This window comes from Rutilus rutilus (genome assembly GCF_951802725.1).
Source record: "Rutilus rutilus genome assembly, chromosome: 10".
Taxonomy (NCBI): domain Eukaryota; kingdom Metazoa; phylum Chordata; class Actinopteri; order Cypriniformes; family Leuciscidae; genus Rutilus; species Rutilus rutilus.
In genome coordinates, this window is record NC_140215.1 from 2,429,092 (window position 1) to 2,450,107 (window position 21,016).

Sequence of the window (21,016 nt, forward strand, 5' to 3'; positions counted from 1 at the left end):
CAATAGAGCGCCATCTGCTGGCCAAATTCATTAAAAAAACAAAATATAAATTACATTTTGGTTTTATCGTTGATAAGAGTGTTTTCATTAATAGCTTGTTGATGTCTCGTTGACAAGTTTTAAACCTAAAACATCAATGTTTTATCAACAAAGCGTCCACGTAGAATGATTGACAGCTGAGCGCGTTCTCGTGGCATCTTCTCTCGCGCGCAGGTCACTGTAGTGTCCGGCAGGTGGCGCGCTTCGCCCTCATTTTACTCTTCTTTTTTTGTCTCAATCAAAATCAAACATTCAGTTTGGCATGCTTGCTTTGCATTCATGCCAACATGCACAGATAACATTATTAAAACATTAAATAGAACAAAATTGACACACGATTGAATACAGACACTTGAGAGTGTGCACGAGACAGGAATAAGTGCACTTAAAAAATCCACACTTGGGTGAAGTGCACGTCTGTAGTGTGCTAGACTGATGTCTTTAGGGTGTAGTGCATGTATGAGTATTTTGTAAAACATTTGCAAATGCTTTTAAACACTTGATTAGAAGCAGCACATTTAAATTGCGTAATCTAGTACTGAGGAACTACTAACGTTTATTTTAAAGTGAAACTTAACAATCTAAAAGTGCACATAAAGCTCTGTACAAACTGTACTTGCATTCTTTGCATCAAAAGTTATGCACACTTGAACACTTGGGCCAAATACAGGAAATGCAAAGACTGCAAGTGTGTGTAATGGGAGAAACCCACGAAATTACTGATTTTTCACTATTATCACTATTCAGTATTCACTAGTCTGAGATCATCCTTTCCCATATCACAAGTCGTGCTTTGACGGTATAAGGCAAAACAAACAATCTCTCCAATAAGCCTTCTGGTATTTGAACGGTCACGTGTTTGAGCCGCTCTGCCCCGCCCACGTCATCACTCTGTGACGCTCGTGGCCGCTCTAGGGTGCGCGCTTTCTTCTGCACTTGAATGCGGAAGTGGAAAACGCTTCCTTCTCGTTTCCGGGTTCCGCCTCGCGCACAAACGGAGCGACAGATCACTTGTACCGGGAGCTCACCGGCTCTTTAACCACTCGAGATGGCCGCTCGGTTACCGGCATGCGTTGTGGATTGTGGCACAGGGTGAGTTAACAACGCAATCTGTCCAGTGCTAACGAAAACCGGCGCTACACGGGCGCGCGCGCTCGCTCGCGCTCCTGCACGGATAACATTCTCTTGCTGTATGGCTGTTTTCCGTTTATCAGCTGCTGTTTGGATTTTGCGATATTGGCTTTTGCCAGCACAGAGATGCGCAAATAACTGTCATGAAATCAGTGTGTTTGTGCTGAATGTGTGATGCTGAGATTACAGGCGCGCGGAGCGGCGATAAAACGCTCCGCTTTAACGCTCATATGACATTTGTGATTTGTTCTTTTGCGGAGAGGACCGCCTAACATGATTAGATCGATGGTGAAAATTTAAAACTAAAGGTGTTTGAAGAGCAAGTGAAAATGATTGAATCTGTTGTCTTTTATTGTGCGCATGCGCACAGCTGCTTCCTCTTCCTCTACTTCCGTATTCTTGCTGCGGCCTTATATGGGCAAACACAGAAAAACACGAAATCCTGTAATATCCATAACCTGTATCAAATATCAATGCTGGACATTGACGAATGTGTAAAGTATTATAACCGCAGATCTGTCTCTGTTTTGATTCTGTGATGATGTCATTGATCAGAACAGATCGACAGTGAAGATAGTTTGACATGTTGAGACATGAAACGTTCTCCCATCTGTGTGTGTGATTAATTGACCAATTTTGTATTTATTTTTTAAATGTTCTTCAATGCAAAAGGTTCGTGTGTATGGCTGTGTAACTATCGTTAAAAACAGTCAGTATGTGAGATGTGATCCTTCAGAGTTGTGATTTTAAAGAAAAAAAATATATTTTTGATTTATGAACACACTCTGAATGAAGTGCTCATCGTAAAGAAATATGAATCTGACAGAATAAATTGTTCATAAATGGGACCCTCAGTGTTTGATTTATTTTGATCTGCTGCTCTCCAACCAGGAACTGCGAAATGAGTGACATGAGCATCATGAGTGAATGAATATGAGCATTAATGTTTGCTTTTTGTTCCAGGTACACTAAACTGGGATATGCAGGAAACACGGAACCGCAGTTCATCATTCCGTCATGTGAGTGTCTGTTCTTCTGTGCCGACGACTGTATAGTGCAGTGCACATGTGTAGGGTGTAGTGCACATCTGTAGGGTGTAATGCATATCTGTAGGGTGTAATGCATGACACTAGTGTACTAGACTGATGTCTGTAGGGTGTAGTGCACATATGTAGGGTGTAATGCATGACACTAGTGTACTAGACTGATGTCTGTTGGGTGTAGTGCACATCTGTAGGGTGTAATGCATGACACTAGTGTACTAGGCTGATGTCTGTAGGGTTTAGTGCACATCTGTAGGGTGTTATGCATGACACTAATGTACTAGGCTGATGTCTAGGGTGTAGTGCACATCTGTAGGGTATAATGCATGACACTAGTGTACTAGGCTGATGTCTGTAGGGTGTAGTGCACATCTGTAGGGTATAATGCATGACACTAGTGTACTAGGCTGATGTCTGTAGGGTGTAGTGCACATCTGTAGGGTGTAATGCATGACACTAGTGTACTAGGCTGTATATATTGTCAAAAGTAGCGACTTCTGCATTTTGAGCGCTGTTGAACGGACTCTTATACACCTCTGATTGGCCATTGTGTTCACGCGCTCAATATATTTGTCTGTGATTGCCTGCAATGATCAACAATGACATCTTTGACGCTCTTCACCGAGCACTTGCACAGATACACACAGGAGCGTTTAAAAGCAGGCGTCTATCAGGAGATCCCTACTATATCCACTGATAGATGTTGTAAAACACTATCTGTGCAAGTGCTCGACGAAGAGCGTCAAAAATGTCTTTGATCACTGTAGCCAATCACAGACATATATGTTGAGCGCATCAACACAATGGCCAATCAGAGGAGTTTAAGAATCCGTTCAATAGCATTGATGCTGATATCGTCACATTTTTTAATTTCAGTACCGAATTCAGTACTTTTGCCAACTCTGTAGGGTGTAGCACACAGAAGCCACGGTTCAGACATCACGGTTTATTTGCTAAATTACAGATTAATATATTTGTTTTCCTTAATTTTAATTAACAGTAACTTAAACACTTTGCAGTTTGAATGATGTCCTGTATAATCAAAATGACGGAGTATGTTTTTATGTTTCCACTGTGCAATCGCGCCCGCGCCCCACACAAATATAAGTAAACACTTAGCGACTTTTCGCCCTCTCTCTCTCTCTCTCTCTCTCTCTCTCTCTCTCTCTCTCTCTCTCTCTCTCTCTCTCTCTCTCTCTCTCTCTCTCTCTCTCTCTCTCTCTCTCTCTCTCACTCTCCTCTCTCTCTCTCTCTCTCTCTCTCTCTCTCTCTCTCTCTCTCTCTCTCTCTCTCTCTCTCTCGTTTTATTTATTTTTATACCGTGTATTCTCCGTATTTCTATAGGGTGTAGTGCATGTCTGTAGTGTACTAGGCTAAAGTCTGTAGGGTGTAGTGCACGTCTTTAGGGTGTTTTCAGGAAGCAGAGTTAAATATAAGTCTCATATAGAAGCTGCAGAAAGAGCGAGCGTTTAAAAGCAGCTCCCAAAGCCAGTTTCTATCATATTTGTTTTGTTAATATACATTTTTCTAAGTGCTTTATTGGCTTGAAATTGCTTTTCACCGACTAAAAAAGTCATTTCTAAAATCCCATTTCAGTCATGTTGTGTCAGATGTTTCTATACACAGTTCAACTCCGTCTCAAAGCGGCTTTGAGAGAGTGCATGTGTCTGCGTTACAAGTGTGTTGAGCACTGAATCACAAATGACTGGACAACTCATAAAATCATCTCACAATCTTCACCACATCCTCAAATAACGCCGTTCTTCTTTTCTTATAGACTCACGTCAGCGCTCAGTTCTCTCTTTTCTGCCTCTCTTCATGATTGACTGTAATCTGACTATTTCTGGCTTCCCATCATCCTTTTCTTCTGTCAGGCATCGCCATTAAGGAGTCGGCGAAGGTGGGCGACCAGGCTCAGCGGAGGATGATGAAGGGTGTGGATGATCTCGACTTCTTCATCGGAGACGAAGCCATCGATAAACCCAATTACGCCACCAAAGTGAGTGAACCGGCATGAAAAACTGATTTTGCAGGTTCAGAAGTTTGGGGTCGGTGAGATTTGTTTTAATGTTTTTGAAAAATTTCTCAACTGCATTAATGTGATCAAAAATACAGTAAAACAGTGAAATATTATTACAATTTAAAATAGCTATTTTCTATGTGATTATACTGTGAAATGTAATTTATTTCTGTGATTTAAAGCTGAATTTTCAGCATCATTACTCCAGTCTTCAGTGTCACATGATCCTTCAGAAATCATTCTAATATGATGATTTGATGCTCGAGAAACATTTCTGATTATTATCAGTGTTGAAAACAATTTCTGCTGATTCATAATTTTGGGGAAACTGTGATAATTTTTACCAGTATTCTTTGATGAATAAAAAGTTAACAAAGAACAGCATTTATTTTAAATTGAATCTTTTGTAACATTATGGACGCCTTTACTGTCACTTTTGACCAATTTAATGCATCCTTGATTAATAAAAGGGAATTTATAAAAAAAAAAAATATATATATATAGACCATTAATAGTTACAAACACGATACAAGCAGGTTCTGGTCCAGTAGTTTGATTGGCCAGTTGTGGTATATGTGACGCTCCTTGTGTTTTCACTGGCTAGAGCGAAAATCACATTTCTATCCATAATGTGTGTCAAAATGTCACATGACCGTCTAGTTTATTAATCTCTTAAGGACTTGTTCAATAAAATCCTTCCAGAAAACCTTTTAGAATTTTTATCACATGTAAATGTAATTGAAATCTGTTGTACTTTTCTATTTTATTTTGTTTGGTTTTATTTTATTGTATTTATACAGCACCGGTGTAACCGGCAGATAATGTGCAGCTCCACTCTTGGTACGAGAAAAGCTTTTAGTTGCTGATATGGCATTACAATTTATACTTATAGACTGCATAAAGCGATATGACACTCGAATCAGTCATGTGATGAAGTTCTCTCATCATCATCACCATCATCATCATCTGTAGAGTGTGAGAATCCGTCCTCCAGACATGTGTGTGATCTGAGTGTGTGTGTGTGTGTGTGTCTCCGCAGTGGCCCATACGGCACGGGATCGTGGAGGATTGGGATCTGATGGAGAGGTTTATGGAGCAGGTGATCTTCAAGTACCTGAGGGCCGAACCCGAGGACCATTACTTCCTGTTGGTGAGTAAAACTCCACCTGAACGCTGATGTTTGTTTTGATGTTGAACATTGTCCATGTTGATCAGAGTTTTTGTCCTAACCAGCTGACGATAGAGAAAGAGCGTATTTAGGCCACGCCCACACCGGGGGGGGGAAACAATCCAACCGTCTCCATTGACTTTGCATTGCGAGATGCTGCCTCCTTGTCATTTATGACTTACCGTATAACAAAATACAAAACAATGTCTAAAAGTTGCTGTGTGAAAAGATGTACAGCAAACAAGCTAAAAAACCCAGAAATAAGTTTTTATAAGCCGTCGACCCCAAAAAACGAACGTTTTTTGACACAAAAGTGGTTACAGGCAATAGACCTTATTCACAGCAGCGCCATCTTTGATTTTTTTTAATGGGAATGAAAGTGAGGCTGTGGGGGACAGACATGCATCTCTTCAATGGGCTGTACTGTTATTTAATGTGTCAAATTGCGAATTGAAAATACGCCCAATGGAAACACGTCAATTTCGCAAAAACTCCCATTTATCGCAAAAAAGTCTTTCCGCTCGCATGAGGTGTTTTTTTTCAGGCAATTCGAAAAATAAATATTTCGCAAAACTGCAATGGAAACAGTTTTTGCGCATTTACAGGTCAGCTGACGTAGATGACGCGGTGTGTTTGGACAGAATACGAGACTGAGCTCTTTATTAAATTCATAAAAGACAAAAGAATTACAGGAATACTGGATTCTAAACCTCAAATAAATGCCATAATCAAGACCTCGAAGCAGAAATGAGGGAGAAAACCCCAGAAACTCCTCATATGTGCCGCTCATAGTATAATGAGGGTCTTTCCTTGCCATTAATGCTTGAAAACACACATACGTCTCCTTTGATTAATAATAATGGCTAGTGCAGTTGCTGGGATATAGTACATAAACCTACCAACGTCCGTTGCCATGGTTTTTGGAATGATTTTACTGATCGCGAGAGGAAAAATGAAGTTTTAGTCGCATAACATCAGTTAATGGAAACGCCATCATTTCGCAATAGTTTTTTGTCGACATTTAGAAAAAATTGCGAAAGTTTTACGCAAATCTATAATGGAAATGTGCCTAGTGTTTTTGGATTGTTCTGCTCATGAAACACTGGAAAAATATCTTTCAAAAAAATTTGAGTTGACAAAAAACTTCCGACATTATAAGCTGTGGAAAATAACCTAGGAGCTTTTTACAGCGGATGCCATTGGATAAACGGCAAGTCTGTCCCTCGCAGCCGCACTTTCATACCTGTCATGGCGCTGCTCTGAATAAGGTCTATTGAGATGTCTCATTAGTCTGAGAACTAACATTACGCCCGCTGGAGGGGAATGTAATTGGCGACAGAATAGCTTACCTTACAGAAATATAATACATAAAACTGACATTTGGAGATTTGACTCACCAGTGAACAGAATGTTTCACTTACTGCACACGTAGTGTAAATTTGTCAGAGTGTCAGGATCCCACAATTTACCCATTCGTTCCAGCCTGTATCCACTTTATGTCCTTAAACGCTTGTTTTTTGGGGTCGAGAGCTTATAAAAACTTATTTCTGTTTTTTTTTTAGCTTGTTTGCTGTACACCTCGTCACATAGCAGCTTTTAGACTTTTTTTTTTAGTTTTTAGTTTTTGATGTGGGCGTGGCCTTCAGATTATGACACGTGTCGCTCTCTCTATTTTATATTTTATATAAAATAAACAAAATTCTGTGACGTCGTGGCTGGAAAAACAACATGCAAAGTATGACAATGATAATCTCAGGTGCTGTTTATGTGCGTCACTTAATGTTAAAAGCATCTAATATGATGTTGAATATCAACCTTTTTAGCCTCAGATCTTTAGCCTTAGACAAACGTTCAACTCAATGTGAACAAACAAGTCTATTCTATGATAAAGATTGTATCCGTGTGCTTGCAGAGAGACTCCGCCCACATACTCTTCTGATTGGTTGTAATTTGATATATTTTGCATCTCGTAATCAAAAAAATGGAAACCATTTCAAATAAAACACATATTGTCACACTTTGCTGCTGGTAAGGATAAAACCTCTGATTAACATGGAAAGACACAGTTTATTGCGTAAAGCATCTGCTTAGAACATGATGTAACTCTACTAGATGTTAATTTAGACCAACGCATCACTTCCTGCTCTTGGTTTCTCTGTTGCAGACTGAACCACCTTTAAACACGCCAGAAAACCGCGAGTACACGGCCGAGATCATGTTTGAGTCCTTTAATGTGCCGGGGCTGTACATCGCTGTGCAGGTATACACACACACACACACACACACACACACACACACACTCTAGAGCTGCATGATTCTGGATGAATTGAGAATCATGATTTCTTTTGTTTAAAATAGAGATCACGATTCTGAATAGATGACTAAACAAAATAACATGTAATTTAATAGAGGTTCTGACAAAAATTGATAATAATTATTTAATTAATAAAAAAAAATAAAAAAATTGAGTGAATGATTCAATGACTTTCCTTGCTTCATTACTGAATGAATCAGCTTTTTTGAACAAATCTCTTGAATGAATGATTCAGTGACATAAATTAAAATGTATAGATTTTAAGTCACTTGTCGCCACCTACTGGTGTAACGATGTAATTGATACAATCTTTATTTTGAAGCATCAAGTAACTTTCAAAAGGTGATTTACTCTACCCTACCGTAGACATCAGTGTTTATACCCGAACTATAAACTTTTGTGATAATCTGAATGTTTGTAACACAGAAATAATGATACAGTCTGTTTGAAAAGACTTTGTGAAGCTGTTTCATATCTATACATGACAAACTGCTCTCTCTGGATTGTTCGCTTGTCAAAGGTTTAATAGACAGAGCCGAATCGTTGTCATTTAGGAATTAGATCGCGTGGGTGTTTGAATCGAGATCTTTTTAACGATTAATTGAGCAGCTCTAAAACACACACACACACACACATACATGTCTGTGTTTGGCTGATCGTGTGTGTGTGTTCGTCAGGCTGTTTTGGCTCTGGCAGCATCATGGACGTCTCGGCAGGTCGGGGAGCGAACGCTCACAGGAACCGTCATCGACAGCGGAGACGGAGTTACTCACGTCATTCCAGTGGTACGTCACACACACACACACACACACACACACATTACAGAACAATCATTCTGTCAAATGTGCTGTTTTAATTCTGAATGATTCTGTCCACTTGTGGATTCTGTCAAACAATGTTTGACTCATGTCAGTCCTGAGAGCTGGAATATAATGTGTGCCATTTTTACATTTCATTTTCAAACATTGATTTACACTTCAATTACATTCAAATCTTCAGCCTTCTTTTTGTTATATGGAAAAGTTATTAAACTTGTTATTAGGAGGACAACACTAACGTAATTCAATACCATGATAAAAGCTTTAGAAATTATAGCGAAAACATCTAAACATCTAACATTATAACATCTAATGATGTTCTTCCTCAGTATTTCTGGCTTGTGTTCCAGTACAAATATCTAAACATTCTTAAATCAAGATACATTTACTGGAGAAGCAAAATGACTGAAGATATTAAGTCTTGGAAAAATGTGTCAAAATGAAGTGAGTTTAAAACAAGAAATAATATCAGGAAAATAATTTAGTTTTTCCTTTTAAGTTTCTTTTTCTGACCCCTTTGGCAGATATTTGCACTTGTTTTAAGCCTAAACTCACTTAAGTTTGATACATTTTTCAGAAAACTAGACTTAATATCTTGAGAATATCTTCTTTAGTATCTTTAGTAAACAAGACAGAAATACTGAGGAAGAACATCACTTTTTGCAGCGAGTGAAAATTTGATACTGTCACATGATATGCATATTTTGATGTTTTGATCCTGTTGAAGTCGATCTGCTTGTTGTCACGGGACTTAATAGGACAGAGCGGGAAAGTTTAAAAAGTCTCTGATTTGATTGACAGGCGGAGGGATACGTGATCGGCAGCTGCATTAAACACATTCCCATCGCTGGCCGGGACATCACGTATTTCACGCAGCAGTTGCTGAGGGAGAGAGAGGTGGGCATCCCACCGGAGCAGTCGCTGGAGACCGCCAAAGCCGTCAAGGTGAGTGTGTGTGTGTGTGTGTGTGTGATGATCATACGAGCGTCTCGTCCTCCAGACTCTAGCCTCGTTTACACTGTCAGTGAAATGTGACCCAATTCAGATTTTTTGCTTATATGTGACACAGATCGGATGTGTTCTGGAAACAGGAAAAAAACAGATGCATTCTGATTTTTCGAGATCGGTTTCAGGCCTCATTCATATGTGGAAATAAATCAGATATGTGCCAATGTGTCATGTAAACAGACAGATCGGATTTTCTGAGGCATTACACCGTGTCCTAACCAGACGTGATGCGATGAGATTCCAGCGACAAATAATGTGTCTGTCCACACTAGACGCGACGCGACTGCGAGATGCGTAAAAATCAATCAAAACCCACAGCCAATCAGAACAGCGTGTGGGCGGAGTCTCGCGGCACCAGAGAGTAATCTCGACGGCACTCGCAAGAAAAGGGATCAGTAGCTGCATAATCAAATTCACAAATATTACACCATTTAAACATTATTAAAAACACACAGGCTACTGAGTTACTAAAACAATCTTTGTCAAAGAATACACTTGTTTGTTCACAGTTTGAACGTTCTTGTTTCCATGTGTTTAATTTCAAGATCTGAGATGAATTATCCATTGTTGCTTTTACAGCTACAAAGCTGGAGCACTACATGATATTCAGAGTCACATTACACACTTTTAACATTAAATAAAGCACATAAACAGTACCTGAGATTATCATCGCCACACTTTGTGTTTGTTGTTCCAGCGCGACGTCACAGAAAAATAGAAACCGTTTCTAATATAGAATCGTCGCGAGTCGCCGCCGTCCATCAAGGGTATGTTGGAGTGATGTAATTTTACCACAGGACGTCTGTAATATTAATGGCCAATTCGCACGGGATAAGAGATCTCAGTAAACTAGCAGAAGTGGGAGAGTAACTCGACTTACACACCGCCGTCACTCCTGTCATCATGTGTGTGTCACGCTGCTTCCTGATATCACGTGCACAAACACATATAACCTATATTTATATATATATATATAAAACAGTTATGTCCGGTCGAACGATGTATTAATTAACTTCAGATTGGATTGTGTTGGTGAAAGGCACTTATCTAACACTAAAAGAAGTTTCGTGCCTCTAACAAGTGCGTTCGATCTTCTCTCTGATCTGATGGTGTGTGTGAAACACTTGAGTTTTGCCACAGACTCGTTCCAGCGTCTAGAACACAACTGATGCTTTTTCAAGCGTCTCCATACTTGAAAAACTGCGGAAAACTACTTTTAAACAGGAAATGATGAAATATTTACGTACATATTTACAGCGGGTCTATTCGCACGGGATTAGTGTCACCTGAGGTCATTTTTCCGGACCTTTTTACTGAAGGTAAAAGTCGCCGTAATCTTTACTGACATTGTCCGTGATGATCACAGAGATGCACATTCAGACGGGACTAAAATCACAGAGAAGCTCTGGTAATAATTACTTTACTCCACCTCTCGGTGTCACACTAGTCCCGTCCGAATAGGGCTTTAGACCTGCAGTGTAGACGAGGCCTCTGAGCGTGTCTTTCTGCTGTGCAGGAGCGCTTCAGTTACGTCTGTCCCGACCTGGTGAAGGAGTTCAGCAAGTACGACACAGACGGAACCAAATGGATCAAGCAGTACACCGGCATCAACGCCATCAGCAAGAAAGAGTTCACCATCGACGTGGGATACGAGCGCTTCCTGGGACCTGAGATCTTCTTTCATCCTGAGGTTTGTACATGCGCACAGACATCTTTCTATTATTGCTAATTAAAGACCTATTAAAGGGGTGGTTGATTATGATTTGACTTTTCAAACGTTAGTTAGCGTGTAATGTTGCTGTTTGAGCATAAACAACATCTGCAAAGTTACAACGCTCAAAGTTCAAAGCAAAGGGAGATATTTGCTTTTAAAGAAATCGCTTTTTAAGGACTACAACAAACGGCTGGTAGAGACTACACCACATTCCTCACGGGTTAGTGACATCACAAACCCTAAAATTTACATAAACCCCGCCCCCGGGAGCAATATTAATATTAAAATTGCTATTAAAGAACTTAGTATCTGCATAACAATCATTGCACTTTTTCTTTTCTTTAAATACATTAGCAAAATTTATTATCAGTCGACATCTAATTCATATGTATTGATATTAGTACACAAACCAATTTGAGTACATGTCTGGCCTAGGAAAATTGACACTCTTTATTCAAATATTATTCAAAATATTTTCTAGGCATATTGCGTAGTTGTGCTTGGGGTCGATTGTTTTATGTGATAATGCAATGAAACAATTTTTATCCAGGCTGTCATACAAAGAAATTATGAACACATGCAGAACCAAATGAAATATTAATAACTGGTTATGTTGTAGTTAATGTATGCTTTTTTTGCATAGTAAAATAAAACCTATAGCTGTAATTTGCCTTTTTTTACCAAATAATTTTGTCAGATAAATACCTTAACCAACCTCAGTGTTTTGGTTTCCCCTCATATTTAAAAAAATATACATTTTCCTCATATTTTGAAGGTTTAAGGTCATTAAAAACAAATATCCCCTCTGGACATCACTTTTGGCCTCTACTGTATGTACATATTGAGTCTTGAGTGTGTTAAACATGTTTTGCTGATAATAAGTCCTCGTTGAATGTGTGCCCCAGCCTGTTTAATTAAGTAAAATAATCTCAAGTACATTCCTTAGATATTTTGGGGGGTTGTTCATTTTGTTTGTGCAGTTCTGCAAAAATGTCTTAAATTGGATATTAAAAATATAGTCCCCAAACCGCACGCTCACACACTCTTGTTTCCTCTTCCAGTTCGCTAATCCAGACTTCACCCAGCCGATCTCTGAGGTGGTCGACGAGGTCATTCAGAACTGTCCCATCGACGTGCGCCGTCCGCTCTATAAGGTCAGTAATGCTTCTCTGCGCTGAAGGAACAGGGTTTCTACTGCTCTTAAAAAGCCTTCCACAATTTAAGGCCCTAAAAAGGTCAGAGCAGAAAGTCTTCAATTCATAAAATCATGCATTAAACTGCAAAAAAAAAAATGTGTGTGTGTTCTAGTACAAATATCTAAATTGTAGATGCGTTTACTTGAGAAGCAAAATGACTGAAATTCAGATTATTTTTTTATTTTTTTTTAATTACGTTTTTGCTTAAAACAAGAACAATCTGCCAAAGGGGTCAGAATTTTTTTTTTTTTTTTTTTTGGAATTAAGATTATTTTTCTGACCCCCTTGTTTAAACAAAGTTTTCATGATTAAAAAAAAAAGCGACTTCATATCTTCAGTCATTTTGCTTCTCCAGTAAATCAAGTCAAGTCAAGAGTCTTTATTGTCATTTATCTCAGCTTTAAACATTATCAAGAGCAGAAAATAACACAAACAATTTTATAAACACAAGCAATTATAAACCCGACTTTTAAATAGAAATATAAAAATATAAAATAGACATAGAAATGTCACCTCTAAACACCTCAAGTAAAAACTGGACACTGGGATACATTGTAAGTACATAAATGAAATAAATAATTAGCAGCGGAGTGAATATAAACTAGAGTGTAAATGTAAATAAAGTCAAAATAAAATAAAACAAAGTGCGTCAATGCAAAACAGTCAGAGTTATGTGTTCAGTGTCCTTTTTCATCAGTAGGGGTAGGTATACGTGTGAACAAGTGAGTGTGTGGCTGTGTAGGGAGGTTGCATGTGTGTATGACTGCGAGAGAGTGATGGCTTTCACTGGTCTGGTTGTGGTGGTCTTAATGTTTCAGTACCGCTTTCCTGAAGGAAGCGGTACAAACAATCCATTTCCCGGGTGGATGGGATCCGCCACGATGCGGCTGGCCTTCTTCTTGACCCGGACAGCATATAATGTGTCCAGATCTGGTAGATGGCAGCCCACAATCCTCTGAGCAGTTTTCACCACCCGGGCCAAGTCCTTAATTTCCTTTTGCGGTGCTGCTGCCATACCACACCGTTGCACTAAAACAGAGTATGCTTTCTATTGTAAACTTCACTGTAGAAGTTCTTGAGAGTCCAGTGCGTTTTAACTTCCTGAGGAAGAGAAGCCGTTGTTGCGCCTTCTTCATCAGGTGTGATGTGTTGACAGACCAGGATAGGTCAGATGAAATGTGGACGCCCAGGAACTTAATACTACCCACCCGCTCCACTGCGTCCCCCTGTATACAAAGAGGAGCGTGCTTCGTCTTCCTGGACCTCCTGAAGTCCACTATGACCTCCTTGGTCTTGCTGGTGTTCAAAATGAGATTATTAGTTGAACACCAGTGTATCAGGTGCTGGATCTCCTCTCTGTATTGAGTCTCATCGTTGTCGGATGTGTGACCCACCACGGTGGTGTCGTCCGCAAACTTCACGAGCATGTTTGTGGAGTGAATGGCAGAACAGTCATGAGTAAAAAGGCTGAAGAGGGCCCGGGCTGAGCACACAGCCCTGCGGTGTTCCAGTGTTCAGGATCAGGGTTGGAAGATGTAGAGTTCCCTATCCTCACCATCTGTGGTCGGTTTGTGAGAAAATCCCTGATCCAAGAACGCAGTGAAGTTGATAGTCCCAGGTTGTGGAGCTTCAGTACCAGCTTGTCCGGGAGAACAGTGTTAAAGTCCACGAATAGCATCCTAACGTAAGTGTTGCAGGTGTGTCATGGCTGTATGGAGTGCTAGCGAGACAGCATCCTCCGTAGAGTGGTTCTTCCTGTAGGCGAACTGAAGACTGTCCAGACCAGCAGGGATAGCGCCTCCGATGTGATTAAGGAGGATCCTCTCGAAGCACTTCATGATTACCGGGGTCCGGGCAACTGGGCGATAGTCGTTGAGGCTGATTTTTTTTGGCACAGGCACAATGATGGAGGTCTTGAGGCAGACAGGGACCATAGCGAGCTGCAGGGACAGGTTGAAAATGTCCAGGAAAACTCCTGCCAGCTGGTCAGCACATGATTTTTAGAGTCCGACCCGACACCTTATCTGGTCCTGCAGCCTTGTTGATATTGATGTTCTTTAGGGTAGAACACACTTGGTGCCGCTGCAGGACGAGGGGCTGGTGCTGCTCCTCTGGTTGAGGAAGATGTACAGTCTCTCTGCTGCTCAATGAGTCAAAGTGTGCAAAGAAGCTGTTCAGGGTATCTGGGCAGAGTGGGGTCATGGCTGACCTGCCACTCACTGTGCTTATAGTCCGTAATGGTCCTTATACCTCTCCACATGTTACGTGGGTTGTTGTTTTTAAAGTGTTCCTCAATGCGCTGTTTATATCTGAATTTTGCCAGCTGGATACGCTTTTTTAGTTCTTCCCGGGCCCTACGGTCTCCTGACCTGTAAGCTACGTCCCGGGCTTTGAGCGGGGGCCACACTGTGCCATCCATCCATGGCTTCTGATTAGGCAAAACCGTGATGGTCTTTGTGGGCAGGACAGCGTCAGTGCAGAAATGAACATAGGACAGAACAGCAGAAGTATATCCCTCAAGATTAGCACCCTGTTTGAACACATCCCAGTCTGTATGCTCGAAACAGTCTTGGAAATGTATCTTGATTTAAGAATGTTTTCATTTTTTAAGAATGGTTGCATTATGATCAGAAGGTACAGTAAAAGTTTCCATATTCAAGCCCTCAGCTTTTTCAGTTTTGTAAAAGGGATTAAAAAGTAATGTAAATCTGTTGTAAGTTTTATTTTCAAACTCTAAAGTGTTGCTAATACAACTCAGTTGTGTTTCTTTCCCTAGAGATTTACATTTAGAGAACATATTGATTGTATTATGTTCTATTCAAGTTATTCCTTAAAATGTATTTAATTAGTCTTAAAAGGGTCTTTATAAAGTCTTAAATCTACTGTTATAAAACCTGCACAAAAAAAACTCTGATTTTCCTTCACTTTATTTTTTAAATGTTCTTTACTTGGTCTTAAAAAGGTATTTATAAAGCTTTGAATCTATCATTACACTGCAAAATAATGTTGTTTTCTATAAATAAATAAAAAAACATCAAAATTAAGTAATTTTTGCTTAAAACAAGAAAAAATGGGGTCAAAAAAATATTTTCACTTCAAATTAAGTGTTTTTCTGACCTCAGTGGCAGAAATTTGTTCTTGTTTTAAACACTTAATCAGGTAATTTTGACATTTTTTCATCAAACAAGACTTCACATCTTCAGTCATTTAGTTTTTCCGGTAAATGAATCTTGATTTAAAAATGTTTTGATATGTGTACTGGAAAACAAGACAGAAATACTGAGGAAGAAAGCCTTCTTTTGCAGTGTCTGACACCTGCATAAACCCAGTGTGTGTGTAAACGCGCGTCCTCTTTTGCAGAACATCGTTCTGTCGGGCGGCTCCACCATGTTTCGGGACTTCGGCCGGCGTCTGCAGAGAGACCTGAAGAGAACGGTCGACGCTCGCCTGAAGCTCAGCGAGGAGCTCAGCGGAGGAAAACTCAAGGTCCCGTTTAAAGATCAACTTCAGCGTCGGTGTGTTTAGAATGAGAAATGAACTCAAACTCAATATCTCCTCTGCATCTCTTCTGCTCTCACAGCCTAAACCCATCGACGTTCAGGTCATCACCCATCACATGCAGCGATACGCCGTGTGGTTTGGAGGATCCATGCTGGCCTCGACTGTGAGTCACACACACACACACGCGCGCACACACACTCTCACAGACGCTCACAGACTCACACTCACTCACGCACACTCACTCACAGACACTCACTCGCACACTCAGACGCAAACACACACACACTAACCTGCACACACACACTCAGACGCACACACTCACTCACACACACACTCAGACGCACACTCGCTCGCGCACGCACACACACACACACACTCACAGACGCAAACACTCGCGCACACACTCACTCGCGCGCTCACACTCTCACACACACACACACACTCACAGACGCACGCACACACTCAGACACACACACTCACACACACGCACACACACACTCACTCGCACACACACACTCACTCGCACACACACACTCACTCGCACACACACACTCACACACACACACTCACTCGCACACACACACACTCTCACTCGCACACACTCTCACTCGCACACACTCTCACTCGCACACACACTCTCTCACATTTCACTCACACACACCCTCTCTCTCTCTCTCTCTCTCACACACACAATTTACAGCAACTTACATAATCTTTGTTGAAATATTGGTTTATTGAAATGCGAAATATTAACCACTTGACTCAGCCATTATGTATAATGCATTATGGATCTGTGCATTCGCTCTTAAAGCGACAGTAGCCTTATATTCCTGCCGTTTCTGTGCCAGAATGGCATGTTTCATGGCACACACACACTCACTCACTCACAGACACAAACACACACACACACTCACTCGCGCACACACACACACACACACACTCACTCACAGACGCAAACACACACTCACTCACTCACTCACTTACGCACACTCACTCGCACACACACACACTCACTCGCGCAAACACTCACTCGCGCAAACACTCACACACACACACACTCAGACGCACACTCACTCGCACACACACACTCACTCGCGCAAACACTCACTCGCGCAAACACTCACTCACACACACACTGATGCACACTCACTCGCACACACTCACTCGCACACACATACTCACTCACACTCTCACTCACTCACACACACACACACACACACACACACACACACACATTCTCTCACTTACACACTCACACTCTCTCACACTTTCACTCACGCACTCACACACACCCTCTCTCTCTCTCTCTCTCTCACACTCAGACGCACACACTCACTCACACACACTCTCACTCACACACACATTCTCTCACTCACACTCTCACTCTCTCACTCACACACACACACACACACACACACACACACCCTCTCTCTCTCACACACATACTCTCTCTCTCACACACACACACACACACACACACACACACACACACACACACACACAATTTACAGCAACTTACATAATCTTTGTTGAAATATTGGTTTATTGAAATGTGAAATATTAACCACTTGACTCAGCCATTATGTATAATGCATTATTCATGCATAATTGAAACTAAAGTTAAATGCATTATAATAATTGCAGTAGGGCTGTGCAATTAATCGGAATTGATTTTTTGATATCGATTTTGTCTTTCAACGATTGTGAAAATGAGTCGGAGCCGAACGCGGATGAGCAAATGGGCTTCACGTACACCCCAAACAAAACAAAAGCCTTTTTGGAGGGTATTCAATCCCACAGTGGAATGAATACCCCGTTGAGAAAGAAACCGCGTGTGTATCGGTATATTGGATCTGTGCATTTGCTCTTAAAGCGACAGTAGCCTTATATTCCTGCTGTTTCTGTGCCAGAGAGCCACGCTTTTTCCCCCATCACATATTTTAGTAATCATCTTAAATGATCATCGAATGCTTAAACGCTCAAAATTCATCCTGCGAAATCCGTTTTGAAAATGGACGTTGTGTTACAATAAAAATTATACTTCAAACCTTTTTAGCGGCTCAATTTTTCTGATGGCAACTTCAAACTTGGAACACGACTTGGTTAGACGTGGCTTTTGATTTTCTAGCAATTTGAGAGTCCAAATTATTTAGTAAAATATGCATTTCGTATAAAATAAAAAAAAATTTGTTCAGTACATTTGCTTAACAGTAAACAAAGTTTTTAGACTTTTTTTATCAATATTTTGCTTTTGAAGCATTCATGAGTTTTAAGCATTTCAGTTCAGATCTGAGCTCTGATGGTTTTAACAGGTTAATGCTTGTTCTGTCTGAAAGCACGTCGTCTAGCGAGTGACCGTCTGAGAACGTCTCATCTGACGAGGAATCAGACTTTCCCTGATCACTGAGGTTACAGTTCATTGTGCTGTGAAACACACGCTAGCGTTCCAGCGCTCACTGTTGCACTTTCACATATAAAGAGACTTCATTTGTATGAATAACAGCTGCTTTTATTGCACAGGCCAGAGAGAAACCGAATGATAATAATTCATCAATTAAAATGTCCTGTCTGTGAATCACTGGAGCGTGATTACTGGAGCGTCTCTCTGAGAACTCGATTACACTGATGTTTAGTGATGATCCTCATTACAGTCACTCGGCGGGATGTTAAATCAGGATCCCGCGGGTCTTTAAAGTCTTCTCAGTTTGAGCAAATTTAAAGCCATAAAAAGTCTTGAATGGAATAAGAAAGATCTTAATGAACAGGAATCACAATGTGACTGATTTTTAAACTTCAAAAGATTCGGCCGGTGATTTAAAAGAAGCTAATGTGCATTTTAAAAATGTAAGCGATTGGAAAATTACATGAATATTTATAAGAAGATATATACATATACATACACACATCTTCTGCTCACCAAGGCTGCATTTGAATTAAAAATACAGTAAAAACAGCAATATTTCTGAATAATATTACAATGTAAAATAACTGTTTTCTATGTGAATATATAGTAAAATGTAATTTATTCCTGTGATCAAAGCTGAATTTTCAGCATCATTACTCCAGTCTTCAGTGTCACATGATCCTTCAGAAAGCATTTGCTTCTCAAGAAGCATTTATGATTATTATCTATGATGAAAACAATTGTGCTGATTCATTGTGACTGATGCATTTTTATTTTCCGGGATTCTTTGATGAATGGAATGTTTAAAAGAACAGCATTTATTTGAAATGGAATCTTTGTAACATTATAAATGTCTCTTACTGTCGCCTTTGATCAATTTAATGCATCCTTGCTGAATAAAAATATTAATATTAATTAATTAACATACTGGCCCTAAACTTTTGAACAATATTGTGTAGATATAAAACCATATTTTAAATAAAAATAATCACAGACTCATTCATTTTCTTAAAAGATTTAAAGGCTAAAATGTGACTTTTTCATCTTTTTGTTTTTGCCAGATCTGTTTAAATCATGTTTTTTAAAAGTTATTTCACAGTTTAGGTGTTAATTTAATTTGTGCATGTATTAAATAGGATTTTTAGATACCCAGTTAAACACTTTTGTGACGTTGTGTTTGTCTACTTTTCAGCCGGAGTTCTACCAGGTGTGTCACACCAAGAAGGACTACGAGGAGATCGGCCCGAGCATCTGCCGCCACAACCCTGTGTTCGGCGTCATGTCCTAAACCATCACACACACGCGCGCACATACACACTTATGGGATGGTAGGGTGCAGAAGCAAAAATAAGAAATACTTTTTCTATTGTTGGTCCCCTCAGAAGTAGACACGTGTCCGACGGTGAAAGACCCGACTGCTGGAAACATACGAACATATGTTTTTTTTTGTTGATTTTATCCCAGTGTAAGCAAACGAAACAGCTTCAGTCTTCAGTGAGTGTGTGACGGCGTGTAACTGAACTCAGATTGATGATGAAAACTGGACCGGCGTCATTATTGTCATTTAAGGGTGTAAAGAATCACATGTTGAACTATGTGTACGGCTCCATCTTGTCCTTTATTTTAATGTTTTATGACCCGCGACCCCCTTACCACATTAAAGCAAAGTGTTTCCCGCTCTACTTTGATACTTGCTTTCAATCTATCAAATTTGTGACTAAAAGAAAACTTTACAAAAAAATCCCATATACTGGATTTTCTGTCTGTCTCTCTCTTTCTTTCATGGCATTTTAGATACTCAACTGCTTTTACCTTCAGATGTCATTTATTCATGAGTGCAGACCAGTCATGTGAACATGATTGAGTGGAATGATGATTGTGCCAGTATTAGCAGAAGCTTGTTTTGATAAAGGCAGATGACACATGGGTGGGATTTATAAGTGTAATGGTGAAACATTCCAATAAAAGCTCATGGTTTCTAATGAACAGACTCACATGTGTGTTTTCAGCTCTATTTCTGACGTGACCTTCGGTTCAATAGGCTTAAAACGTCGTTCTCCTCTTAGTATCGAGTTTTACCGGAGCATCTCTCATGATTCTTAGGCCTACTGTAAACTACCATTCAAAAGTTTGGGGTTGGTAAGATTTTTGGTCACAGAGTCTTGAACATAAAGGAAGATATTTTGAAGAATGTTTGTAAACGAACAGTGGGGCACCATTGACTTCCAGTGTGGAAAATATACTATCCAGTCAATGGTGCCTCACAACTGTTCGGTTACAAACATTCTTCAAAATATCTTACTTCGTGTTCAGCAGAACAAAGAAATATATATGTACGGGTCTTGAATCAGCCTGAAGGGGCTGTATTTGCTATAACAACCGCCTCGCACTACATTATCCCGCTTATTACATGGCTACCTACTAAATAAATCAATAATTTGACACAAAATATTGATTTAAAAAGGAGTTTGTTGATTTAAAAACGATTGTATTGCTTCCGCTAAAGAAAATAGTCCGTTCCGTCTCTATGGTTAGAATCCTGCATCCATAGCAACGCTCTGTTTTTCATGGCAACGATGTGTTATACCAGAGACTATTTATTATGGACTTTGGTTATACTTAGCAGCGGTCTGATATCGAATAACACACCGCATTCTACA

The 21,016-nt window shown here is 40.0% G+C and overlaps 1 protein-coding gene across 1 annotated transcript; it reads left to right on the plus strand.

Annotated features, from left to right (window-relative positions):
- The first annotated feature begins 962 nt into the window (after window positions 1–962).
- Window positions 963–20,342, plus strand: actr3 (actin related protein 3). The gene is made up of 12 exons (XM_084420789.1): window positions 963–1,131; window positions 2,134–2,189; window positions 4,088–4,212; window positions 5,273–5,383; window positions 7,566–7,661; window positions 8,393–8,500; window positions 9,335–9,478; window positions 11,058–11,231; window positions 12,317–12,409; window positions 15,812–15,937; window positions 16,032–16,115; window positions 19,549–20,342. The coding sequence occupies exons 1-12, from the start codon at window positions 1,088–1,090 to the stop codon at window positions 19,642–19,644; spliced, it is 1,257 nt and encodes a 418-aa protein (XP_084276915.1). The 5' UTR covers window positions 963–1,087; the 3' UTR covers window positions 19,645–20,342.
- The last annotated feature ends 674 nt before the right edge of the window (window positions 20,343–21,016 follow it).